General features: G+C 37.2%; 1 protein-coding gene across 2 annotated transcripts; it reads right to left on the minus strand.

Moving 5' to 3' along the window:
* Positions 1 to 335: 335 nt before the first annotated feature.
* On the minus strand, positions 336 to 25,974 carry ephx2 (epoxide hydrolase 2, cytoplasmic). 2 transcript variants are annotated; one of them, XM_007252027.4, is made up of 19 exons: positions 25,761 to 25,973; positions 25,593 to 25,677; positions 25,261 to 25,417; positions 23,561 to 23,751; positions 23,200 to 23,322; positions 19,972 to 20,040; positions 19,119 to 19,214; positions 18,900 to 18,978; positions 16,600 to 16,634; positions 16,474 to 16,500; positions 11,560 to 11,645; positions 11,158 to 11,269; positions 10,114 to 10,188; positions 7,588 to 7,627; positions 6,968 to 7,070; positions 5,800 to 5,869; positions 5,292 to 5,372; positions 5,095 to 5,153; positions 336 to 652 (listed from the first exon to the last, which is right to left on the minus strand). In XM_007252027.4, the coding sequence occupies exons 1-19, from the start codon at positions 25,856 to 25,858 to the stop codon at positions 568 to 570; spliced, it is 1,671 nt and encodes a 556-aa protein (XP_007252089.2). In that variant the 5' UTR covers positions 25,859 to 25,973; the 3' UTR covers positions 336 to 567. The 2 variants fall into 2 exon arrangements, with proteins under 2 accessions (XP_007252089.2, XP_049319925.1); XM_049463968.1 differs by lacking the exons at positions 336 to 652; positions 5,095 to 5,153; positions 5,292 to 5,372; positions 5,800 to 5,869 and adding an exon at positions 6,091 to 6,242 and having other exon boundaries at positions 25,761 to 25,974.
* Between the last annotated feature and the right edge of the window lie 1,750 nt (positions 25,975 to 27,724).

Here is a 27,724-nt window from a genome sequence, read left to right on the forward strand (position 1 = left end):
TCAGCTGATTAAAAAGAGACAGACTCAGGTCACAGTAATCAAGTTGCCTTAACAAAGAGACCTGCACTGTGTTCTTAGGGGCTGGTTTCCATGACTGTAATCAAAGCTACACCTCAGGAAATGACAGCTAGCGTCTTGTTTCCAATCTTGATAACAGTGAAAGCTTTGAATGGGTTGATTACTGGCTGTGAGGAGCTAGTGCTGTACTGCGGAGTTGGAACAGGATTATTGTTTCCGCTGAGAGTCCCTATAAAAGAAGGTGATATACATTTCTCAAGCGGTGTTCAGTGCACACAGCGATGAAGATGCAGTTAATTAAAAGACACACATGGCCATTTATTGTTTTGCAATGCACAAAGCTTTTAATAAAATGTGTGGTTTGAAATTTAAAATGCATAATTTAAAGTTCATTTTAAAAGTAAACTAATATCATGTGGAGAAGTAATGCAGTGCTTTATTAGTGCATAGTACTGTAAAAAGCAGAAAATGATTACTGAATATGAAGGGCTGCTGTATCCAAGCTGAGGTTGTCTGTTCCCAAACTTCATTTCCAAATAAAGAGTCATCTCACAGTTTTGGAGAGAATGATATGGATGCTTTCTCATGGGTGTCTTTCAGCCAAGAGATGATGATTTTATTGAGTTCAGCTGGCCTGATGATCACAAGAAAAATTAATAAAAACACTTTATTATGTGCTTCAGAACAAATTGTAATTAAGTACATGTATCAGCATCAGTCAGTCATATCTTTCACCTGTTTAACTTCCACATATACTTATTTTAAAATGCAGTTACTGCATTCCAGTTGTTACATACTTGCTGCGTTTGTGAAACACTTACTGCAATCATAATGAACACGGTTTATGATGATACAGTCACAACTCACTTGATACAGTCGCAACTCATGATACAGTTGCAACAACTTTGGATAGAGTCCCTTTGGCCTCCTTTAGGCCCTGCTAAAAATGTTTTTGCCTTAAACTTCTATGTCCTCTGTTGCTAAATGTACATCATTATTTGTAAGTTGCTTTGAATAAAAGTGTCTTCCAAATGTAATGTAATGTTATGTAATGACTCAAAATATACAGTCCTAAATCACTTGATACAGTCGCAACATCATCTATAAAAGTCACAACTCACTTGATACAGTCATTGTGCATTTCACCATTTTAATGCACTTGATAGAGTAGTTGATAAACTCACGACAGACTTGACACAGTGGTAACACACTTTAATACAGCCGCAACATGCTTCTTACGGTCATAACTCAATAGATATATTGAGTTGTCATACATCACTTGATACAGTCGTAACTCACTCTGTACAGTCACACCTCAATTGATAGTCATACCGTAATTGATATAGTCGTAACTCATTTGATACTGTCACATCTCACTTGATACAGTTGTAACTCACTTAAAACCAGTAACAACATCCCTTTTACAGTTACAACTCAATTGAAAGTCATGCCTCACTTGATACAGTCGTAACTCACTTAAAACAAGTCCCAACGTCTTTGTTACAGTCACAACTCAACTGTCTCTACAACACAACTCTACTGTCACATCTCACTTGATACAGTCACAACATCCTTGTTACAATCACAACTGATACACAGTTGATAGTCATACCTATTTTGATACAGTCGTAACTCACTTGATACAGTCATAACTCACGTAAAACAAGTTGCAACATCCTAGTTACAGTAACAACTCAACTGTCTCTATAACAACACAACTCTACTGTCACATCTCACCTGATACAGTCGTAACTCATTTGATACAGTTGCAACATCCTTGTTACAGTAACAACTCAGTTGATATTCATACCTTTTTGATACAGTTGTAACTCACTTGATACAGTCACATCTCACTTGATACAGTTAACAGCCACAACATCCTTCTTACAGTCTGAACTAAATTGATAGTCATTCCTCATTTGCTAGTCACAACATCCTTGTTACACTCAACTCATTTGATAAAGTCGTAACTCACTTGGTACAATCGCAACATCCTCATAACTTTGTAACACACTAACTATGTATTTTACACAGTTGTAATGCACTAGATGCAGTTGTCCTAATGTACCACTGGTACAAACGATGGTCATAACATACTCACTATGATCATAACAGTCAGGGTTTCCGCCACGTTCATTTCAGTGCGGCGGTCCGCCACGCCTTCGTTCTTCCCCGCCACCCTTCGTGAAAATTCGGAGCCCGGCGTTTTTCCCGCGCTTGATCAGCGTTGCCCCGCCCTCTCTCGTTTCTGACACTGGAATTTGATCATCTCGACAGGACACCGGCTGTCAAACTGGACAACTGAATCCGAGGTATGTGGCGCTGAAATGATGTTTTTTTATATTTGTGAACAAGTTGTTGAACATTGTTCAAGGGTTATATCGGTAATATGTTGTAGACGTAGCCTACACAACACGGCTGGTTTCGCATGTTGCATCTATTTCGGGAGGCTACAGGTGAGGGCTTCTCTAGCCGTAATTCCTAAACGCACAGCTGTGTTCCAGTCCTGCACATGTAGCAGGGTGGCCGCGGGTCCTTAAAAAGTCTTAAATGGTATTAAATTTCATTTTTGTCAAATAAGGCCTTGAAAAGTCTTATTTTGTCTTAAAATTTCAACCAAAATGTCTTAAATTTGCCGGAGCTAAATTTAGGGGGGAATAATTCCGTCAGCCATGTGTTGAACTTCGGGGGTGGAAATCGGTAGTTAGTCATGCAGTGCCAACATAACGCGCGCGCGAGAGAGAGAGTGTGAGTATAGGACACAACGAGAGAGAGAGACTGAAACATAACGCGAGAGAGAGAGAGAGAGAGAGAGCGAGAGCGCGCCTGTAAATAGCGAGAGAGAGAGACTGAAACATAATGCGAGAGAGAGAGAGAGAGAGAGAGAGAGAGAGAGAGAGAGACTGAAACATAATGCGCGCGCGCGAGAGAGAGATGAATTAAACAGTGATTAAACAGCTTCAACTTACGCAGGTGTCCACTCAGGCTCACTCACCTGGTGGAGTGAAAATCACGCTATGTTTCTGTTTCTGGAGCTGTCATAAAGCAAGGATGTAGGGCCCTAGAATAGAGGCACCCTAGAACAGCTCTGTGATGCATTTGTTTTCACGGTCCAGTAAACATTTTATTGTAATTAAATTAAAGATTAAAGATATTATTTGTCTGTTTTAATAAGCACAATTTTTAATTAAATTCAATAATATTTTTTATTTTATTTACTCATTCTCACATTTAAAATACCTAATACAGATAAGAGCGAATAAATAATACATATATATTAAATAATCGTGATATCATTAACGTGATATAAATTATCGGTTCCCAACCGGGGGTCCTGCCACCGCACCTTCAAGGAAATCCTGGGGGAAACCCTGTAACATACTAATGTTACTACTGTACTGCTGTTACTACTATAATACTATATCATTGTATATTCAGTGCTCCCACTGACCTAAATTCTTACAAAATTAAGGTCCCCAAATTGATTAAAAGAGAGGCTATTTGGGCAATGACACAAAATAAATAGCTACTGGTTTATGGATTTTTTTTAATGGAGTGCATCATTTTTGGAAGGTTCACAACGTCAAAGGCCTCTTAATAATCAATGTCCTCAGAACAGAATGGATGTTGAGGTTGAGACACTGCGAGACACTTAGAGGTTGTGCTTTATGGTCTTTTAGTGCTGGCTTAATAAGATGACATATTTAGACATATGGCTGGGTTATTATTATGGAATGCCTTGTATTGCTCGTAAAATGTAAAAATAAAAATAGTAGGTAACCCGTAAGTAATTCAGAACTGCATCCCTTAAACAGAAATGCATTAGGTTCAGCCATAGATTTAATACTCTAGAAGAAGAGGTGTATTACATGCTTTCGACCTGTTTAGACCTCGTAAAAGATGGATGCAGTTCCCCCTCCCTTTCACTACAGTGTATGACAAGGTGCCTGCAACTGCCGTCATCTGTCACTGTTGTGTCACTATAATAGTGAAGGAGGCCGGGGTAGCTGCGACCAAAAGCATGGATTATTTCCATCAATATGACTTTTTTTACACTGTACTGCAGTGTGCATCTACCATATTCTTATCAAAATAAAGCTTTCTGGGTTAATTTGCAATTCACTTTCACTACATTATATGAGTGCCATGTATTGATCATGCGGCATTCACATTCACATTCACCCCACTATAAAACAATTTATTTTATTTTACCCTTGTAATCAACTAACAACAATAAATATCAGTCCAACATGAATTAACTGCAGTGTTTCAGTCTTTTAAAAGAACTAGGAGCTTAATGGTGAGGTAGCTCCATCAGACTGAATTCCTATTAAATTGCTACTAAAAGGTGTTAGGGTAATGCCACACGGAAAAAAACACTATTAATTCCCTAACCTGTCTTTAAATGGGTGTTTTTCTTTAAAAATACAGAAATGAAACTTCTCAATACGAAAGGTTATTTGAGGAACCAAAAGAGGTTCAGGAAATGCATGAAACTTTATTTTGGAGACCGTCAATGTGTATTAAACCTCGTATGGTGTACAATCTATTTAAAATAAGTTTTTATTATTATTTTTTTTTAATTATGTTACTAGGCTGAAGTGACTCAAATTCAGGTTTCTGTATTAATGTAACACAGATCTGATTTCTTTTACAGCAGTGTTGAATCAAATTTTGGAATCATATTTTTACTCAATTTCATATTAGGTCATAGATAGAACACATATAGTCCCCTTATTACCTTTAAGAAATTATTGAAGACAGAGCTCTCCAAAAAGCACTTACTCTCCTAACAACTACTTCTAACCTTATTCCCTTCTTTCCCTCCTTTCCTCCTCTATTCCACTATTCTCCTTTCGGACCTGTCAAAATGTTTTAGCCTTTATCTTCTATGTCCTTCAGTGTCTTGATAATGTACATCATTGTTTATAAGTTACTTTAGATACAAGGGTCCGCTAAATGTAATGTAATGTAATATGTTTTGATAACAAATTGAATGGTCTCTGGATGACCAACCAGATAAATAATAATGTGACCTAGACATTTACACTGCTGCATACACAGATTTTTACATACCTCTCCATCTGGGTCCAGTGTCCACATTCTTCAATATGGCCTCTAGTTAAATTAGGAATCTTCAAAATACAACACACTGAATCAGCTTGAGTGACACATATTTCATTGTTTTTAAATGATACAGTGTTAAATGTTAAATTATTTAAAAAACTGTCAAATTAAAATATTGTATATGTGGACAGTGTGGACAGACTTACCATGTTCTCCATGCCAGTGCTGAAGCTGGGCAGAAGCACTTTATCTTTCCCTGCAGTCACCATCAGCGCTGGCATCAGGATCTGCTTGATGCAACAGAAAAAGAGACAGTGATGATATTTTCTGTACTATCAACACTAAACCATACTGCAAACGACCAGTTCCAACCCGATAAGTACAACAACAAGAGCAGAAATTTGTTCATTTATAGCAGGCAACTGAAAAGGAAAGCCACTGAGGAGCAGAACCCAGCACTTAGAGAGAGGCTTGGTTGTGCTCTACATCCACTGCATAAAGAAACATGTTTATCATCGGATGCAACAGAGCACTTCAAGTCTGGCCTCTCAAGAGCAGATGTGAGGGAATAAGCAGCGGAGGCCATCTGTTGTGTGCAGTGTGCATGATTGTGCTTAATGCCGTGCGAGTTTGCTGAAGTACGGGCTCTGGGGTGTTTTTGACAGTGATGGTGTCAGAGCTGGAGCAGAGCTGGAGAAGCTGGAGCACACTTGCCTTGCCCCTTGGCCTTGAGCACAGCCAGCGCCAGTTCCTCTCCACATTTCGATACCAGTTGAGAGGACCCCTTTGGAACAAAAAAGCATTTGCTCATTACAAAAAGAACACATTTTGATTATTAAATGTGTGTACATGCATAATCGCAGCACAAATGATAACTTTAAGATTTAAAAAAAAAAAAGGGGGGGGGGCAAAAATGCATTTTAAATCCAATTTTACATAATCACAAAAATGCTATCTGCCTTTAATATTACAACAAATTAACTAATATAAACTGTTAAAAATTACTGAAAGATATCCTTGTACATTAAAAGAGAACACCCGTACTTCGACCAGTATGTTCTTCTTTAAACTGTCCAATACAGAGCAGAAATTTGTTTGTGTTTTAGCCTCTGATCCCGCTCACTCCCTATTCTCCAGTCTTATTTCCACACCCCGGGCTGCCAAGTATGGAACACAATAGAAGTCAAACACAGCTTGCTGCAACCTTTTCATCCTCATAAAGAGCTCCATCATTAATAGATGAAGACAGGTTGGCGCCCAGAAGCAGTAAAAGGATGTCAAGATTCTAATTTTCTCATTAAAAGGTAATCAATGAGCTTCAGCTAAAGTTAGCTAACCACAGCTAGGTTATTAAGTATTTAATTATCAAATTGAGAGGCAAACTGATATAGACTAGTGTTTGCTAACACTGGCATGCTAATACATGCTAATGTGAAATGCTATCAGTCACAACAGAGGAGCAGAAAGGCCACAGCTGTTTACAATCTTGGTAGCACCAAGTCTGACAGAAATATACAACAGAAACCCCAATTTGACTTTATTTATTTTAGCTATGAATGTCATTATACTTTGTCACTGAAAAACTTCTTCAACTTAACTTGCGTTCATTTTTGTAGGTTCAGTGTCCTCAATTTGGCAACAGCCGTTAATTTTGTAACTAGGGAGGTAAAACTTTTCCAGTAGATTAAAATTGGACTATGGTAGTAATTTTACATGCTTTGTTTCTTTTAATGTCCATTTTTCAAATTTTTTGTTGTTAAATTACATTTTTAGTAAAATAAGCCTTTGTTACAACATCTACTAAAATAAGACAAATACAAGTAATATTCAACAGTAAGTTTAGAGGACATGATGCAAATTGAAGTTTTTAGTCTCTGTTTACCTGAAGCCACTCTTACTGAACTGCTGCATATAGTACTGCAGATCCTCCTCACTTAGCATGGAGCTTCTGGGGACATCCTCTGGTGACCCAACAAACAACCCCCCTGAAAGCAACAGAAAAGTACATTCACAAAAAGAAAGCAAAAGACTTTGCAATGTGCCTTTTCTAATTCAAATACAAATTTCTTGCTTAAGAAAATTAACCAACGTTATTTGAGAGAGTAGAAACTATTAAAGGGCTGCTTAATATTGGGTGTCTTGTGCAGGTTCTGTCTTGTTCTAAACCCTAGGCTACAGTTAAGGTTGGGTGGGCCCTTGGTAGGACTAACATATAAAGAATACTTCTTACTAGCCTGTTGGTGGAACAGTTAAACAAGTGGAACCGGAACAAGACATCACGATGATATCACCACAAAGATCCCAGCTCCTTCAATTGCAGCATGAAACTTGTGTGTTCCTTTTTTGTGTGGAATTATAAAAACTATCATGTTAAAACAAACTCTGCTCTGAAGGCTTATTTTTTTGTGTTTTTTTCTGTTATATATTTGCCCACTTTTTACATTTGTTATTGCACCTGTGTAAAAAGGTTTAAATAAAATTCCATATTTTCCTTCTTCTCACCTCTTTTACAGACTCCAGCAGTGCCCCCTTTCAGAAGGCCCTGTGACAGAGATATCATCAGATATCACACATATCAAAACTTCACAAAATAAAAACACTAAATATGATGGGTTGGTATCCTATTCAGGAGTTAAAGCCTAGTTCTCAACACCACACCAAACTCTTTAATGCAGCATTCACATGAATTTGTTTTTATAAGCAAAAGCATTCACAAGCTTTAACTTGTGTGTGTGTGTCACTGGGAAACATGCCAAAAATAACCTGCAGCTTTTTCCACTTAACATTTTTTTTCTAACATGAATATATCCTGAGCTCCATATTAAATGATTGCTAACCGTTATTAAATATTGGGCTGATAAAAGATCTCAGGATTTAATTAGCTCTTACAGATACCATCTCTCGAGTGCCTGTTTGAGTATTTCTTAAATTGGCTGCTACACTCTGAGTGAGATGCTATCAAATCTGTCCCACCTTTGCCCTGCTTATAACGGCTTGGAACTTCAGCCGCAGTAATAATGTCACCACACACCTTTGTAGAGCAAATGGCATTTGTGGGTGCAGTCTGTGTGTGTGTGTGTCTGTGTGGGAGGAACGAATGGTTGCAGTAATTATTGTGGCGCATTCCTGCGAGGTCTTGCCCCTCAGTGAGCGGATGATATCCTCCATTTGACAGGGGCAAGTGTGGAGATAAAAGGGTGCCATCAGAGAGCAGAATCCCTGGCCTGGCCCCTCCGCCGCTGGCCCACGCGCTCATTAGGATGCGCTGCGGCTGTCTTGGCCTGGCTGAGTGATGGCCTGGCTGGTCAGTAGTGACTCATTACACCAGCAGTGAAGGCCTGGATGGAGGCCTTTATGTGGCCCTCATTACAATGCCAAGTCACTCAGCTACAGCATCACAGCCTGCTGTTTGATCTCCATCAGCGCTGTTTTCTGATGGCCACGATAAAGCTTGTAAATATGGAAAGCCAGCCGGCCGACGCCACCTGTGATAAAAGCAGAGTTCTGCATGTGCTCGTAACAGATCAGGAGGAGAGTTAGCAGGCATGTAAAGCAGACAGCTTTTATTGCCCCCTTCACACTGCTTTCATCTTCAATTTCTGGTGCTATTCTGAGATAGCAGCAAGATTAAGGCTCTAGGGCATATCTGTATTTTGTTCAATTTAAGTAAAAGTGCTTCGACAGCAAAAGCCCTACAGAAGGACTTCTCTGACTAAGCGATATTTAGTGCATGTCTCTTTGTGCAGAGTCTCATAAGCTCTCTCACAGATTAACTGAGTACCTAAGAAAAGAGGGGGCTGAATTAAGAACTGGGATTTGTGGTGTGGAACTGACTTCTAACCATCAGCAAATTCTATGTGCTGTTTGCTTGATTCACTGCAATGTCCATAAGAGCTGAGAACACTGAGCTGGTCTGTTAAGAGCAACTATTCAACAATCCCAGATAACAAAACTTTTCCAAATTATTATCTGCACATCACAGTTTATGGTATCAACATATTTAGTAAAGATTGGTTGGGTTGTTTTCTTGCGCAGGAATTAAGCCTAGTCTTGGATTATACAGCACTCTAAATAGAGATTATTTATTAAAAGCGATATGTAGTCCATGACTACTCTTAATTCCTGTACAGGAAACCAACCCTCTGTGTTGTGTTTAAACACCAGTCGTCAGATAGCAGTGTTGAACTCTGTTGTTTGATCCCACTGTACTGACTGCATAAAATTAAACTTTTCTTTTACTCAGATTTTATAAATATAATGGTGTGTTTTTATATTATGATTGTTTTTTAAAAAGAATCACACTATATAGCATTGATAATATATTGATATATATTGATTATATCATATGACCATGTTTATGCTAATACACAGACCTAGTACATACATGACCACCACATTACTGATTTACTGTTTTGGAATAAGAATGTTTTTTTCCTTGGTATAGTTAGGTTATGAGAGTTAGATTAGGTGGACTGCCAAAATAACAAGGTTGTAACTGGAATATTATTGCAAATAATATATATATACCACATAAACCAACATCTCCAACCTTATCAAGGAAGAACCTGAAATACTGTTTTACATAAAAACATAAAAAATGTTTTTTGCCACCCTGCAATTTTGTAGGGAAGTGATATTCAGTCTAAAATGCATTACTACGAGGCCTTCTTAATAAGCTCCAAAGTTAGCTGGGTGGAATAAAGAGGAAGAGGCAAGAGCAGACCTCTAAACATTGCCCCTTTATATTTAAGGAGGATTATATTTGTCAAGAACAAAAAAATATACCAGTTTTTTCCAGTAATCCCAGTGAAAATTGTACCTGCCTCAAGCTGACTAACGGACACTTTTTTTTTAAGTTTCTGCTTTAACTTCTGTATCAGTTCTTACTTTATTCTAGTGCGACTTCAAGTGTATTTTAATTCGTACAATAACTACAAAAACAATTAAAAGTACTTCAATATCAGTGTTCAATAGAAAATAGCTTTTTTTAATTTCAGAGATGAAGCGCATATCAAAAATTAGACCTACTTTTTCACTACTAGCAGTGAACATCAGTTTAAAAGTCCTGGCCAGGTTTCTCTCCAGCTCAGCCTCCGCCACACCCTGCTCAGACAGACACAAAGAACATGCTGTTCGTATATGATTTCTGTGTGTTTTTCCTCTTAACGTAAAATATGTTAAATAACCTTTGTGTGTAACATTTATTTTTACAAATAATATTTCCTTGTCCTGACATTTGCATTATTCAGATAATATAGTGTTTGCTAAAATAATTCCAACTCTGCTGTATTAGACAGGACCTATTTACATCTGCGTAAGCCCTAAATATTTGATGATGTTTCTCAACATGAACTGATCATCTAATCTGATAAGAAAATTTGATTAGACAGAACCCTCAAAAGCAGAAGTGAATGTTATTTTAGCACAAAATGAGTCTTTCTATATACAGTAAACACCATGAGATATACAGAATACATATATACATTCATGTAGCAGTAGCATAAAAGCAGTTTGTAAATTTAGCATAAAGAAAAAGGCCTTACAGGGTGGCATGGAAATGCCTACACCAAAATAAGTTGTGAGATGTTATCTTGTGAGTCTGAATGCTGGCCAATGAACTCATGGCAAAGCAACGTAAAATATCAGAGTTTGTGCAAAGTCTGAAAGTAGAGCAGAAATGAACCGTTCCATTTCTGAAGTTTTGTGGGCATTTAAATCAACTCGATCCACAGTATCACATGTGTACCACAAACAGGAACAAATCGGAAAAGGCATTACCACCCACAGTGGGCAGTGCAGTTGGTGGTAATTATTGTGACCAGTGGCATCTGGCTAGAATTGTCAGTGTGAACTCCAGCAGATCAGTGCAGAAATCTTTAGCCTCCATGAGACAGTGGCAAAAGTTATGGGACAAGATACACGTTCCTGTCCCTTGACATTTGGCATGTAAGTGTGTATAAAGACAGTTTGTCTTTAACATTTCGGACACCAAACCAGACAAAATATAATCCATGGTTATATAACCCTAATTTGAATAATTTATGTACACATAAGGTACAGTATATTACTCACAGGCTCCTGAAAGTATATTTGATAGTCAAAAATGGGCATAGCCTTCAGTCGTTCCATTGGATTTGTGTCTGGATCAACACGAAATAGAGGAGTGTTGAGAGAAGCAACAGCCCTTGAGGAAAAACAAACAAACAAACAATCAGGAAAAAACTAATCTGAATGTCCAGATGAAGAGCTTGTTTGGAAAGACAAAACACTGGCCTGACCATCTAAAGACAACAAACACATAAAAACACAATTTTATCAATTTTTTACTACACAGTCAACTTTTACACCGGAGTTCTCCTTTAATCTAATCTAATTTTACATGTTGTTGATATGTTACTACAATTCTGATAATTGTTTTTTTTTTTCTTCAAATAAAAAGGACTATTCCAAATAAAGTTTTACCAAACTCCATACCTCAGTCTCTCTGGATGACACTGAGCCATGTTCCAAGCCACCGAACCACCCCAGTCGTGCCCAAACAGAGTAACCTGAGCAAGACCCTGGATTTAAAAAAGAAGACATATAGTATTAAATACTCCTCAGACTGCTGACATTCTCCTGGAACAAACTGGTCAATAAGAAATATGAAAAATAAATAAAAGGCTAAAACAGTATTTTAGACATTGTAGATTTACAGTACTTTGTAGAAAACCCTTCTAATGAATAAACCCTGCTAACTTGATTTGCGCACAATCAAAAGATCAAAAGATGTCAGCCCATGTCGAGAAGTCCTGCCAGGTGAGGGCTAGAGGGTTATTAAGCCCCAGCAGTGAGCTGTGGAGCAGTGGAACTGTGTTCTCTGGAATGGAATGATGGTGCTCAATCCAATTATTTTGTGTAGAGTTAGAAATGTGGTGGGTCCAGGAATGCAATCAAATCCTCACAGAAATGTACCTATTTTATCTAGAAGAAAGCTTTCACTGGACATTAGAGACAATTACTTAAACGAAAGCAAGATAAACTCTTAAACCTGGTTTTCAGAAGGAAAAATAATTAAACAGGTGTTTTGTTTACATAGTGTATATTATTACCTACGTACCAATCCAGATCTAAACACTAACATATTTTGATGAAATAGCCCCTTTTTTCTTACTCTGAAACTATACTCAGCTATATGACTGTTTAACAATATAATAACCGTTTACATGTGCTGCCTTGACTCTGCTGATTGACACTGTCCATTTCTAAACGCCAAAACAATTACAGTTCACATTATCCTCTGCTTCTCTCTGAGGAGTCGACTCCACTCCAGCCAAAACCTCCCAAATCAAAACAATCACTTCCAACACCAGCATAATTCACTTTACTCTAAACAATATTTACTTGATTAGACTGCCAACAGCAGCGGCTAATTAGAGAATAATTACTGTCCTCAGAATAGGGTGACGGTCTCGCCTCCACCCCCTTCCCCCTCCATCCTGCACCACTGTTATTCGCTGAGAGTAAATTACATCCGTTCACGCTCAGCCCTACCATTTAATTTCACATCTTTACACTCTGTAATCTGTTGCAATGGTAAACTGCATTTAAATACCACAAACAGAAACAATATCACAATGTGATATATCACAGTGACAGTAAATATTATAATAATATCTTCCATACACTGTAGAAACGAACTGAAACATAGTCAGAAATCACTGGAATCCTTGAAGGTATTTAGTAACTAAAACCTTAAAAATGGACATGTCATTTTTTGTACGCTGCTGCTCTGACAGTAAACATAGTGCTTGGGCTTGCTTTTCACTTCTTACATTTTGATATGAGTAAAAAAATTACAATAATTAAACATAAACTTGTAGTAGTAGTCCGGTCAAAGTAAAAAGCTGCACAAAATGAAATTATCACACTTTTGTCCTGTTTTTACCTTTCCTGCTCTGTCTCTGTGTTTTTGTCATAGTTCTGCTAAATTAACTCACCATATGATCCTTAGTGCAAGGCTTGTTTTGTTTCTGCATTGTCTCCTCCCTTGTCTCTGCTCTAGCCCCGCCTAGTCACTAGTGTTTCCACCTGTGTCTTATTTGTCGACCAGCCCAAACCTTGTTTTCAACAAAGGATTTGCATTTATGTTCGCCTCTGCCTCCAAACTCTTGCAGAAACAGTAACATTACCATAAAATATGCACACAAAAGTACTTAAATACAGTAACTAATGAATTATTATTTATTTTTGCTACTGTCCAACAGTGGAATAGAAAAAAAAAAAAAAGACAATACATATTTCAGAATAAGCAGAAATGGGCGTATATTTCTCTACTGGTACCTTAATATGATACCAAATCCACCTGCCATTGTGCACAATGAGAGCCAGTGCAGCTAGAGCAGTGCAGATGCTGGCTGCATGTTTGGGTCATCAGGTCTTCTAAACATGATAAGCTGGTCACACTGTGCCAACAAGCTGTTTTAGGTTTCATCTCTAGACTCAGAAAACCATGAAATGAGTGGAACTGGACCGGATGAACGAAAAATAACTTTCTGAGAAAAACAGACACGAGAAAGGACTGTGAAGGGAACTGTGATTGATGGCTTGTAAACCTTAGCTTATAAGCTTAAGCTAATGCATGATATCTTCACTCTTAGAAGACAAAATTGCAGTGAAAAAGTACTTTAAAGATCCTTTGGATCATAACAAAACTATTTCCACAGTTTGAAAAATGCTACAATGTAATATATATATAGAATTGTCAAAGGAGGCCAGTGGGTCCAGGGGTCTAAAGCGCTGCCACTATAAGCGGGAGGTCGCAGGTTTGAGCCGCCGGCGCTCAGAGGAAGCGCAATTGGCCCTGCTCCCTCTGGGTGGGTAGATGGCGCTCTCTCCCCACATCACTCCTAGGGTGATGTCAGCAGCACAGGGCGTCTGTAAGCTGATGTACCGGAGCTGAACCGCTATGCTTTCCTCTGAGCGCTGTGATGCTACTCGGAAATGCTGCATCAGCAGCAGCTCGAAAAGAAGCGGCTGGCTTCACATGTATCGGAGGAAGCATGTGTTAGTCTTCGCCCTCCTGGTGTGTTGGGGCATTACTAGTGATAGGGGGAGTCCTAATGAGTGGGTTGGGTAATTGGCTGTGTAAATTGGGGAGAAAATGGGAAAAAAAAAAAAAAGAATTGTCAGTGGATCAGGAAAATGACCCAAAGCATCCCTCTAAAATAAGAAATGTCCACAAGACAAGATGAAGATAAAAAAGTGTTTAAAAAAGACAGATTCTTTTTTTTTTCTTTTACACAAATGGGGAAAATAAAATGAGCTGTACTACCTAGTGTTACTAGATATCACTATTTCAATTGTGCTGAATTGGGGTTCTTACTATTGAAGAACATGGTAGCCTGTGACAAAAAGCCACAAACTGAGAAGTCTCCACTGTTTCAGAGTCATTCAAGATGATGTAGTCATAGTATTTTGCTATGGTAGTGGAAAAAGAACCAGGTAAGCTAATTAGGAGTCAAGTTGTGTTGCTGGAAAAGAACCACATTATAAAACATTTGGGCCAGATTCAAATGTTTTAAAAAGAACATACTTAACCTGAATAAGACATTTTAAGACAATATTTAAGACATTTGTTTTAAATATTGAGGTAAATGTGATAAATCTCCAGTCTTTACTGACCAAAACTGAAAGGATTAGTGTTAAATAGTGTTAAATAATTAAGTGCCCTCCAAGGTCCACCCTATATATATGCTAAAGCTGCAAACATCCTGCCATCACCTGAGGTGAAAGATTCAATTCTTGTTACACAGGTCAACCATGACTCTTAAATAAGAATTAAATGCACTGTAACACTGGAGGGGATGTGAGTCAGCACTGTAAGGCTGAGGGGATATTTGTGATAGTGGGCCAAAAAGTGAGCTGCTCTCAAACATCTTTTCATGCCTTCTGGCCTGAACAGAAAGAGGACAATTTTTGACCCTACAAAATACAGTTGCAAGAAAAAGTATGTGAACCCTTTGGGATTGCTTTGATTTCTGCATAAATTGGTCATTAAATGTGTTCTGATCTTCATCTAAGTTACAACAATAGACAAACACAGTCTGCTTAAACTAATACCACACAAAAATGATATGTTTTCATGGTTTTATAGAACACAGCATATTAACAGAGGATGGATGATGCAACAGGACAGCGACCCAAAACATAGACGCAAATCAACAACCGAATGGCTTCAACAGAAGAAAATACGCCTTCTGGAGAGTCCTGACCTAAACCCAATTGAGATGCTGTGGCATCGTGATCTCAAGAGAGCGATTCACACCAGATATCCCAAGAATATTGCTGAACTGAAACAGTTTTGTGAAGAGGAATGATCCAAAATTCTTCCTGACCGTTGTGCAGGTCTGATCTGCAACTACAGGAAACGTTTGGTTGAGGTTTTTGCTGCCAAAGGAGGGTCAACCAGTTATTAAATCCAAATGTTTACATACTTTTTTCACCCTGTAACTGTGAATGTTAACATGTTGTGTTCAATAAAACCATGCAAACATATAATTTGCAGACTGTGTTTGTCTATTGATGTGATCAGAACACATTTAATGACCAATTCATGCAAAAATCCAAGTAATCCCAAAAGGTTCACATACTTTTTCTATTAAGTAATTGGTTTAAGTAGGCACTTACTGAAGATCCAGTATTTTGAGAGGCTAAATCTTGCTGATTTAGTTGTTACATTTTTTACAAAAAAAAAATTTTTTGGGCAGATTTATCCTTGTTTCTTCACCTATTGTCCACTTTTTATATCTGCTGAGCATACAGTATAGGAGAAATTTGTAATGAATACAAATCGGCATAATCTTGTGTCATCCTTTCACCTTGTTTTTTTCAGTGTTCAAGACACCACATGACAACCACAGCTATTATTTGAGTGGTGGATCAATTTAAGAACTGCAGTGACACTGATGTGGTATTGATATGAGCAGATTAGACACAGCAGTGCTGCTGGAGTTTTTAAACACTATGTTCACCCACTGTCTGCTCTATTAGAAACTCCTACCAAGCTACTCCTACTTGTAGATGCAAACTCAGAGAGAGAAGGAAGCATATCTGTTGCTGCAGAGTTTATTTTGGTCAGCTTCTAGTTCTTTATAAGTAAAAAAAAAATACTTAGCTATTTGGTTGGGTCGTAAGTATGGACTATAATGTATAGACAAAATGGACTTGATTTGCTAAGTTTTAGATTCATTAAAAGAGTTTAACAAAAATATTGCATTAATTACCATTTTTGTAGAATATGCTGCTCAGGTATCCCTGAGAAATTGTGGCATTGTCTGAATACTTACAAGCTGGCTGTACATGTGTTAGGAAATATATGTGTATAGGAGTAAAACCAGTAATACATACCAACTTATCCATGAACGTCACCAGATCCTACAGACAACAAGATATTAAAATGACTTTAATGTATTTTCCTGTATTTTATTTCTGAATGTATTCATGTATATTTTAGGTGCAAGTCTGTTGGTCTACCTTTACAATATTTTCTTGTGAATATTCCTCAATATCTGCAAATAGATTAAAGGATAACAGTCAGACCTGCTTGGATTAACTCTTCATATCCGATCAAAATAAAGCAACACAGAAACCAATATCCGAGTGTAAGCTGTCCCACAGAACACTTCCACCCAGAGTCCCAAAAGATAGAAAACACTCTACATGTACGGTATTAAAGCACTACTCTTCTTATTTTCAGTCCCAGCATGGTTCCCAAATCACAATTTAACATAAACTGAGCAGAAATACAGCTGTTACACTTACCTGGAAATTCATGCTGCTTTTTTAAATTGAGTGTGTGACACATGGCAGTATCACCAATATAGAAATCTCAAAGAAAAGCCACATGACATCTGATACATGGGGATTTAATGCATTTGGGTGAAAAAAAATATTTAAACATAAAAAGACCAATAATTCGGATTTTAGCTGAATTATTACTTACTGATATGTAATTTTGGATCATTTTCATTAACAAGTAACTGACCTAGTTTAATATTTTGTCTTATTATGTAGAAATAATAATGTTTTGAATGTACATCACATTTGTATTGTGTTTACTGCACTGGATACCAGTCTGTTACAGAATAGACTTTAAGGTTCTGTTACTGGTCTATAAATGTCTTAATGGTGCAGGACCAGCATATTTATCTGATGTGCTCCAGCAGTATGAGCCGAGCAGAACTCTCAGATCATCAGGAACTGCTCAGTTAGAGCTGCCTAAAGTAAAAACTAAACACGGAGAGGCAGCGTTTAGCTACTACGCTGCTCTTAAATGGAACCAGTTAACAGAGAGCATTAGAAGAGCCCCAACAATAAACATGTTTAAATCCAGACTGAAAACCTACATGTTTGATCAGGCCTTTAGCTCAGCTTAAAACACTGCAGCTCCGCCCACTTTTATTCTGTAACGGCACTTTTATATTATGTTTTATTCATGCTTTATTCTTATTAATTCCTTGTTGTTCTTTTACATGTTTTTAATTTAATTCTCTTTGTTTTAATCATGTTTTAATCAATCATGCTTTATTCTTATTTTAGTTTTTATTTCCATTTTTACTGTTAATCTTTTACATGTTTTTTTATTTTTATTTTTTATTTGATTTCTGTGTATTTTCTAATTTGTAAAGCACTTTGAATGACCGTTGTGTATGAAAGGTGCTATATAAATAAACTTGCCTTGCCTTGCCTTGCCTTAACATTGTGCTGTACTGCTTGTAATAAGTTCAGCCCCGAACATGCAATGACTGATGGTATCTACAGCTTCCTGTTTAATGATAAATCATTACTTACTACTCCTTACTATACAGTTTTAAGATACCTGTGAGCTAAATACATTAATTCCAAATTATGTCCAAATTTCCTCTGCATTCTACCTCACAGGGAAATACTGAAGTGACTGGAAGGCACCTCTTGTGTTACTGGCATTTTGAAAAGACACAGTGGCCTGTATTGTAGAAACATGTGCAAGTATTGTGTGATGTGGATTTCCCAGTGAGTGGAGAACCAATATAGTCCTAATTTAAAGTAACTGTGAAGTTGTTATTAAAAAAGCAGAAGTAAAGTAAGTAGAAAGCAATGTGATCTGACTCACTGTTAATTTGATTTATCACTGGTAATTTGTAGGATGGTAGCTTTCATTATCAAAATCTTATAATTTCTTTTTCATCATCAGCCTGATTTGTCTTTATTAATTTTGTATCATTTTGAAATATAACATTACATATCATAACATTTCTCTTATTAAACGGTAAGTCATATAAAACTTGTGCAAATACATACTTGTGGCATTGCTCATCTTGATACTTGAAGTGCTTTGATTGAACTTTGAACATAAATTCAACATATATTGCCTCTTTTCTTCCTCTGAAAGTGGTCCTTAAACAAGAGCTCTACATTTTACAATTTTCCAAAGGGAAGATAGTTTAAGTTTGAAAGAGCTGGACTAGGATTAAAACGCCACTAAAGACGGTCTGGTTCACACTTCAAAGGCCTTACTGGTTTGAAATTCAGAGGGCATTGATCAGAAGGATGAGAGTGAATGGCAGAACTGAACTTATAGGGTGCCACATTTCCAATATGACCATGAACTTTCAGTAGCTTCATAAAAAACGTGATTTTTTTCCAATCTCTCTTCTAAGTGCTCTGTGCTGTGATGCCCAAGTTCTTGGAAACAGGGTAGAATATAGATAAACTGTGAGGAGATATGGTGGAAGAGGGGCAAACTGTGAGAAGAAAGGAAACAATTAACAAAGTTCATTATAATGCGGACTGACCTGCTGGAGCAGAGGAGTCACCATAGCCTTTCATGTCAGGAGCAATAACCCTGAACCCCGCATCAGCCAAAGCTGGAATCTGGCAGAGGCAGAATTATTGGTCATTAATAGCTACACACTTGATAAAGTATGCTGCCTCATTAAAAAAGCAAAAAGTACGACTACTTGCGGCAGGTTTTCAGGTTATAATGAGCTTGGACTTCCTTGGCATTTTCTTACCTGGTACCTCCAGGAATACCAGCTTTCAGGGAACCCATGGCAAAGCAGAACAGGAGGCCCATCCCCCATCTCCACATAATGGATCTTCACCCCAGGCTAAAAGAGGTGGAGAGACTATAACTCTTTCTGCTACTAATAAACAGCATTGACATCAACAACACAGGGTCTAAAACTTAATGTTCATTTAAAAAAATAATAATTATTATTTAAACATTTCTAACTAACCCCAAAATTACCCAGTCCTCATTTATATAAACCCCCCATTACTAGTAATGCCCCCAATATTAGAAGGGTAAAGACCAAAACATGCCCCGACCATTTCATATTTCCGCTGAATTGAAGGAAAGTGCCAGCTCCAACAACAGCTTAAAGCCTGAGATAACCAACTTCATCACACTGAGAGCAATGTGAAAAAATTGGCATGGCCAATTATGCTCTCTCAGACTCCTGATGGCAGGTAGCACAATCCAAGATTCCAACCAACAATACTGTATCACAATTAACTATCAACTGAAACAGAACCAATAGATTAAAATATAATATTTTATATTACATAGGGTATAACAGATTAGACTGTAAGTAAATATCAATATATATATATATATATATATATATATATATATATATATATATATATATATATATATATATATATATATATATATAGTGTTATTACTTTCCAGTACTCTTTTGATTATTAAAAAGCATTTAGTATTGTATTGTTTTGTTCACAACATTGCAATATATTGCAACATATCAAATGGTAACCCCTGCCAATACATTGCCCTATTAACTTCTCACAATCTGAAAACACAAGATTACACTGACATCATGATGCCACATATTTTATTACCTTGACAGTAACATATCCATGGCTGACTTTCTCAGCATCACAAGCACGTGGCAACTGCTCAACTGTAAGCTGTAAAAAATGACAAAACATCACAAGTAATTTGAACATCTAACATGCAATTGTGAAGTAAAAATGCAATTTTAAAGAAACTAACAAAGTATGGAAACCATGTACTTCCACACCTTGTAGCACAACTAATAACCCCTACTTCACTTTTTTAATTAAGCGCACTAAACCTTTAAATGGAAAATTATCACCTTTAAAGCAGACAATAATAGTTGCAATAATAAGTCAGTAAAGTTTCTGGCACATACATTACGATTTATTACTTGGTTATATTTTACTGAATGTTTTGTGCACGGTGTGAACACACTGAAAAAACGTGTCCATATGGGACACTGGATGATGACCAGAGTAACATGTGTAGGTGCAGTAAAGTGGGTTGTAACCACTATGTTTGTGTTCTTGCCAAACTAATAATGCCTACACTTACACTGGCATTTGATGTCACATTTTTTACATCAACAGCAAATTGTCCTTAACTGACTTCTTCAGAACAAGGCTCACTTCACACACTTGTGAGGTAAATTATACCTCACAGTAATGTATAAAAAAAGCCTCCACTGAGCCTGACATAGCATAGCACATCTGATCTACGTCTTAAGACATTACTTTATCTCTCATTGCTATCTTCTTATGCCTCATTCTAAAAGAAATTGTCATGATTACTGGATGTCTACATCATTTATTTTAAGTCACATAAGCTTATATGGTATATGAAATAAGTCTGCGTATCACTCATCAGGCTTGTGGTCTAATAGGAGTCAATATGTCTGGCAATGCACAGCATGTGGTTTGTGGCTTTCACAATTTGTAAAAAAAAAAAGCATGCTGCAGCATTGCAAAAAAGATTCTTCGCTTCATAATGATCACAGGACATAAAGAACATCATCATTTTAAACGAATGACTGTCAGAAACTAAATAGTAAGAGAGTAAGAGGTAACAAAGTGTAAGAATATGAAATTGGTTGTCATGTTGCGCTTTTTTCCTTAAACAAATGTAGCAACCCAGTTATTTAACCCTTGAGTAGTCTTAACATTCTGTATACTCCCCTGTCCTTAGAGTAAAAAAAATTCCCAATCTGAGTCAGTCTATTTACTCTGGTGATGTAAAGCTTTCATGGCAATATGAAAAAATGCAAGGTTTAATTTTCTGTAATGCTGCGCTCAATTTTGGGAAAAAGTAGCAGTAACACGGTCTGTCCTAACACTGCTCTACTACAGACAAAGTGATTGTAAACTGCCGTTTTTTCCCTTTTATTTTTAAATTTTAATTTACTTTAAAGTTTTTCTTACAATCCCTGGCAGTTTACTGTTAACTTTCGTACCATTTCAGGTTATTCAGTGGACATGAATTTAATTGGCAAAAATAAACAGGAAAAACCTGGGGGTGTTCTAAATCTTTTGGCCAGTAGTGTCCATAGAGTTTTCAGAATATTTGTTACATCATGTACATCCTGTTTTTTAGGTCTATTAATTGAAATCTAAAAAGCATTTTGAGTATTTTAAATATATATTTTTATTTTTAATATTTGCATGTACAGTTTGTGTTTAATTGCCTTTAAGCCATTTTTCAGTGGTCTATTTCTGAACACAGCAACATAAATTACGCCATAAACTCCAGCTAGTTCAGAATGCAGCCGCAAGAGTGCTTACCAGAGCTAGAAAGTTCGATCACATTACACCTATTCTTTCATCTCTACATTGGCTACCTGTTAGATTTCGTATAGATTATAAAATACTTCTCCTGACGTATAAATCCCTTAATGGTCTGGCCCCGCATTATCTACAGGAACTCCTTACTCCTTACAATCCGCCGCGTTCACTCTGCTCCCAAGACGCTGGCCTGTTATTAGTCCCGCGCATTAGAAAAAACTATGCAGGAGGAAGAGCGTTCTTTTATAAAGCTCCCCAACTTTGGAATAGCCTCCCTATTAATATACGGGACTCAGACACACTCTCAATCTTTAAATCTAGACTCAAAACATTTCTATTTGCTCAAGCTTTTGAGTAATGTCTCATTACAATTTTCTTCCTCTTACAGCTTATCCAGCAAATATAAACCCTGTCCTAATCATCTGCTTTCTCTTTCTCTCCCCATGTCCTGAGCTGCTGCTACCAGTGCCCATCCCACTCCAGCAGAGTTTTATAAAACCATTCTAACCCCTTTCTCTTCCCTCCCCTCTCTGTTCTCTATCTCTATATTTCTCACATGTGCTGAGACGCCTGGCCGGCCGGTCTTCCTGGATGTGTCCGTCTGTGGTTCCAGCTTTCAGGAATCAGCCCTGTCCTTCTATTCATCAGAGTTATTACACAGCCCTTCTAACTCCTGCTTTTTTTTTCTCTTCCTTTCCTTTCTGTTTTCTCTATCTATCTCTTTTACATGTATGGAGATGCCCTGTTCCTGATGTTCCCAGCCTGGCTCTCCACTGCCCGCTGTGTTGTTCTCCGGCTCTGCAACCCTGCAGCTCTGCACTGATTACCATTAACACACTCAGTATCTGTTTCTGTATTAGCCATAGCTCTATAGTTTGTGCCCATCACATTCTTATATTCATAAATTAGTACCTGTTATATTAGCCATAGTTCACATTAATTCTCTGTACTGTTTTGTTCTGTTATTTGTTTGTTGTTTGTTGTTTGTTTGTACTGAGCGGGTCAACCCGAGTAGGATGGGTTCCTCGGACTGAGTCTTGGTTCCTTCCAAGGTTTCTTCCTCTTAAAGGGAGTTTTTCCTTGCCACTGTGTCACCATAAAATTGGAATCTCTGTGGTGCTGCTCATAAGAGGCGTGGACCTGTTTTTCCTGTAAAGCGGCTTTGTGACAACCTTTGTTGTAAAAAGCGCTATATAAATAAAATTGAATTGAATTGAATTGAATTGAGCAATGCTGTTAGGTTGGTAAACTATGCTCACCTGAGGAGTGACATTAAGATTTTAAGGTTTAAAATGTCACAATACTGTGCCTGGTGATCTTGTCAAAGCACAACACACACTAGTATAATGCCACTGCAATGCTGTGCTGATAACATCCCACCAACCACATCATATCTGGTGCAGTTGTGCTGTGCTGTGCTGTGCGGTGTGTGTGTGTGTGTGTGTGTAGGCTGCAGCAGCATGTAAGTAAACAAGTGGTTTAATACTGTTGATTAGAGAACAGGTTCATTACCTTTATCCCAGTAAGTGTTTCCATCTTCTTCACTGCTTCACTGATCTCAGTTATGTGAACAGCAGCCATGCCCAAGCTCTCAGCTGTCTTCACACTTTCCTCAGATACATCCAACCAGAGAGCCTGAACAGGAAGTAATGTAATATATGTTTTCGTTATATTAATCAAAATATCAACAAATATGAATAATACTAGTAGTCATACTGAAATAAAATGAGTCTAATAATCGAATAATTCTAATAATACATTTAACAGAGTCATAGCAAGGATTTTGAGGTAAGTTATTATTCAAAGCTTGGCCTAAAAGTGCAAAACTAAAATACATTTTGTTTAAGACTCAATGCAGGTACAACATTTCTACCTCTTTGGGTTTAACATGCAATTGATCCAAGGCCGACTGGAACACAGCAGCTTCAGGGAGCTTTGCCCCAATTTGGCTGGATCGCACCACCAGATCAAAGCGGTTTTCCAAGACATGGAGAATTTTAGCAATACTGTCCCTCTGAGGGCTGTCATCAATCCACATATTGGCCAGGACACAGGTTCTTATGCCTTAACAACAATGAGGAAAAGAATCAATCAGAATCTATCACTACAAGCCTTTGCATTACCATTATTGTATATTCCCTCAATTGGTGATGGCATTTTATTTATAATCCTACTGATAATCTTAACACTAAAATCCAGAATATGATTCTTTATCTAATGAAGGGCTGATGTTAGCACCGTTTGGTGATTTCAATACTGAAAACATGTACTGTATGTCCATGTAATTGTGGACACTCCCCCGTATTAATGCCTTTCTGATGCAAATGCAGACACAAAGTGCTGATGGGGTCCCCCAGCAAAAAGTCTCCCAGCATCAGCGATTATCCAAGATCTTTGAGCTCACTAATGCTCTTGTTACTAACTGCAAATGGTGCAAATTCTCGCAACAATGCTCCAAAATTTTGTAGAAAGCTGTCCCTGGACAGTAGGGACTCAAACAACTCAAACAAAAGCTGTGTAAACTCAAATACCCTTTATTTTCACAGCACTTTAGCTCTGTAGATTATTTATTGGCAAATAATTAAGTAACAGATGTGTTGTGTTTGAGCATGGCAATCACCAAACTGATGCTTCCAGGCCAGAAATAAATATAATATCATTTACATTGTTGGATTCAGGTTAGATTAGGATTTCTGCTAGGGCTGGACACTAAATCAACTAAAATATATATACACGCTTTTTTTTTTTTGTAAAACACACATTTTGGGTATTTTAATGTACATTATTCACAGCTAGGGCTAGAGGTATTGTTTTAAAATTTTCTATGTCGGTACCGATACAATACTTTAAAATCAGTACCGATAACCAAACAATACTTTTTTCCCAATACCTTTTTTTTTATTGTAACCAAAAAAACAATAATTATCATTGCAGAACGTATTTATTTATCAGCCGATATGAGTAATTTCATTCTCATACTGTCACCATGAGAGACTCCATCTTTTTGGGTCTTGTTGGAACAAAATCCAAAGCATGATTGTGGCACATTATTAAGAACACAAATCATTTGATTTACTTATAAAATGCTGCCTTTTTGGTATCGAACTTCGATAAACAGCCCTAGTTGCAGCATCTGACACTTACATTTATTGTAGGGCACAGTGCATTAATTGGCAAATTTATTTTTTATAAGTTTGTAGTAACAGACGTCCATTCTTGGAGCATTCTTGTTATTTGTTCTGATATTCTATTTGTTTGTTTGTTTATATTTATATCTATACCAAATGTAAGAAATATAGTGTGGTACAATTCCTGGCAAATATAACTTAATGGTGGCATTGTTGCAAGTAAAAAAAATGAAAGTAATTCAAAACTTTCCCCAAATAATGGGGACAAAAACATGAAATAAACCATTTCCTACCTCTGTTCCTAAACCTAATCCAGGCCCTAAGATTTACCAGATATATGAGCAGAATGGTCAGAATATCTGTATATAATATAACCTACAAACAATGTGGGACCCAGGCCTTTCTGTAAAACTGTAATAATGCATCCTGTAATTCTGCTACCCACCCTGGCGCTGAAGAGTGGCAGCAGCATCCAGCAGCGGCCCGTTGAACTCCACCTGAACCACCTCATCAAAGAGCTTCTGGGCTGAGAAGTGGGCAGGCAGAGAGAGTCCCTGACTGGCAGCTTCCTTCTGACACTCAGCCTCCAGCTCAGGGAACATCTTTACGCAGTGGACCAAGAGAAAAAATCACAATCAATAACGAAGCCCAAAGCTTCTCGAAAGCTCTGACATATTTCAATATTGTATAAAAAAAGTCTCAGTGTCCTAAACAAACAGCAGACATCAAGGATTGAACTTTGTCCCCAGTGCAGTCACTGGCAGGGTAAAGTTTTACCTGTGTAAGGGTGAGCTTTCCTCGGTCAGCTCGAAACACAGCACCCTCACTCCCTGCCTTCAGAATGGTGTTCAGAATGAAATCCCTGCAGGAAATTCAATATAAAACATGCTTTAATCTCAAACCGGGCTTCTTTATGACTCAGAGAAAGAGAAGTTTCTATCTTACCTTGGCAGTTTGAGAGCGTTTTCCACTTTACGGAAAGCCAGCAGCGGGTGAGGGGTGACCACCCCACCCCACAGCCCGAAAAACACAGCCTTAAACATTGAGCTTTAACCCCGAGGAGAAAGTTTGTGAATGCCGAGGCTGTGCGGTAAAGAATAAGTGACAGAAAGTCACCTTATAAACTTGTTTAATATAGAGCAGAGTTTAGAGGGAAGGCTAATGTTTTGTCATGGGGCTACAAAAACAGCGGAGAGCCAATCAAAACCCACGAAGAGCATAGCTCAGAGGGCGGAGCTTGAAAACAAATCTAAAAACAAGTACAGAGTTACAAGTTTAGTTAGGATCTAAATATGAATAAACAGGGTTGTGAAAAGGTATTTATTTTGTTTTTGCTTTTTTATCATACATTTTTTCAGATTAACAAACACATTTTAATAGATGATATATTAGCAGTTTTAAATGATAAGATTCAAGATTGTTATTGTCACATCACAGAGTACAGGTGTACATGTGAGAGAAAAACTTGGGTTCAGGTTCCCACTAGTGTGCAGAGAACAATACATACAACACGTAGAATAATAAAATAAAATAAAATAGTACACACAATAACTTACACTACAGAGATACTGACATATGGCATTGCATGGAAATATGTTAAGTATGATGAAAATGAAAAAAAAAACTGCAATGTAGCATTTGTGATAACTGTCTTTTACATCTCTGTGGAGGAATTTTTTAGCCCACTCTTCTCTGTAGATTCATTCAGAGGTGAAAATGCTGGTGTGCTTAATATTAATTTCAAACTGATCACAAACTGATCATTCATTTTTTCATTAAAATCCATTCCACACAGCAAGTTGTCCAGGTCCTGAAGCAGAAAAGCAACCTAAGGCTTTGTAACTGTTTGCAGACTGATAGATGTCAACAACATTGTTTTTGAATTTCTTCAGATCTGGGCATAATGTGTTGCTTTTGAGATTTTTTTTATTTTGTTTTATGGTGTCAGACAGGTTCTCTTGAAATTGTTTCTTAATTTTACAGGTCTGGCAGTAATCAGGCCTGGTTGTGGCTAGTGAAATTGCTTTCCAAAAAATAAAAATAATTTTCCCTAAATAAATTAAATAATAATGAAAATGAATGAAATTTTTGTATTTACTCAGATTATCTTTGTCTGATATAAAATGTTCGATAATCTGAAAAATGTAAGTATGACAAAAAAAGTCTAACATGTCTCATGAGCATCACAAAAAGGAAGGGGGCTTGGGGGGGGGGGGGGTGGGCCATACCAACGGAAAATGCGGTGTGAATTCATATCTGACAAACAGTGTGAGACACATTTAATAAAAGTTAATTTTCTCAGTCTAAGATGTGAAGAAACAAAATTGAACATGGAACAGAATGTGTCAAGGAGTCCGGGAAAGTATCGATAAAAAAACAAAAAAACAGGCCAACTTGTGAAGAAACACTATTAACATTATAACAAGATAACACTAATGAGAGTAGATGTGAGAAACGAATAATGTTATATATTCAAATTATTTAATCCATGACTGACTCCATGGCCTAATGCACATATTCTTAAAAGATTTTTTTTATTGGACACAGTCAAAATATATGGACCATGCATGTATTTTTTTTATCGTTTGAAAATATGTACATCAATGAGCCACAATGTTAACATTACATGTCTAATATAAATTCAGCCTATTTATTAGCTTTCACATGCCCACATTTTTATGCCTACTGGATTTTGTGGTTTCCTAAAGCCCCATTTGTTAAAGATGTGAGCTGTTTATAAATGATTACACAGTTTTAATCCAACCTGTATACTTGCACGCAGTGTTTATCTAGCAGAAGTTAAACAGAAAATTTATAGTAAGAGTGGGCTACATGACTATAACCTGTTCGATAGCTGATATCAAATGAAAAATATTATGACAAATAATAGCTTATTTATTAGTAATGCC

Source organism: Astyanax mexicanus, chromosome 14, assembly GCF_023375975.1.
Source record: "Astyanax mexicanus isolate ESR-SI-001 chromosome 14, AstMex3_surface, whole genome shotgun sequence".
Classification (NCBI taxonomy): Eukaryota; Metazoa; Chordata; class Actinopteri; order Characiformes; family Acestrorhamphidae; genus Astyanax; species Astyanax mexicanus.

What these genes read in the sequence shown, in the direction of transcription:
- ephx2 (XM_007252027.4), bottom strand. Translation starts at nt 25,858, where the DNA reads ATGTTTAAGGCTGTGTTTTTCGGGCTGTGGGGTGGGGTGGTCACCCCT. An exon ending in CACAAGAAAATATTGTAAAG is followed by an intron (nt 16,501 to 16,599) that starts GTAGACCAACAG and finishes TGTTGTCTGTAG; the next exon opens with GATCTGGTGACGTTCATGGA. An exon ending in AAATATACTTTCAGGAGCCT is followed by an intron (nt 10,189 to 11,157) that starts GTGAGTAATATA and finishes CTGTCTGAGCAG; the next exon opens with GGTGTGGCGGAGGCTGAGCT.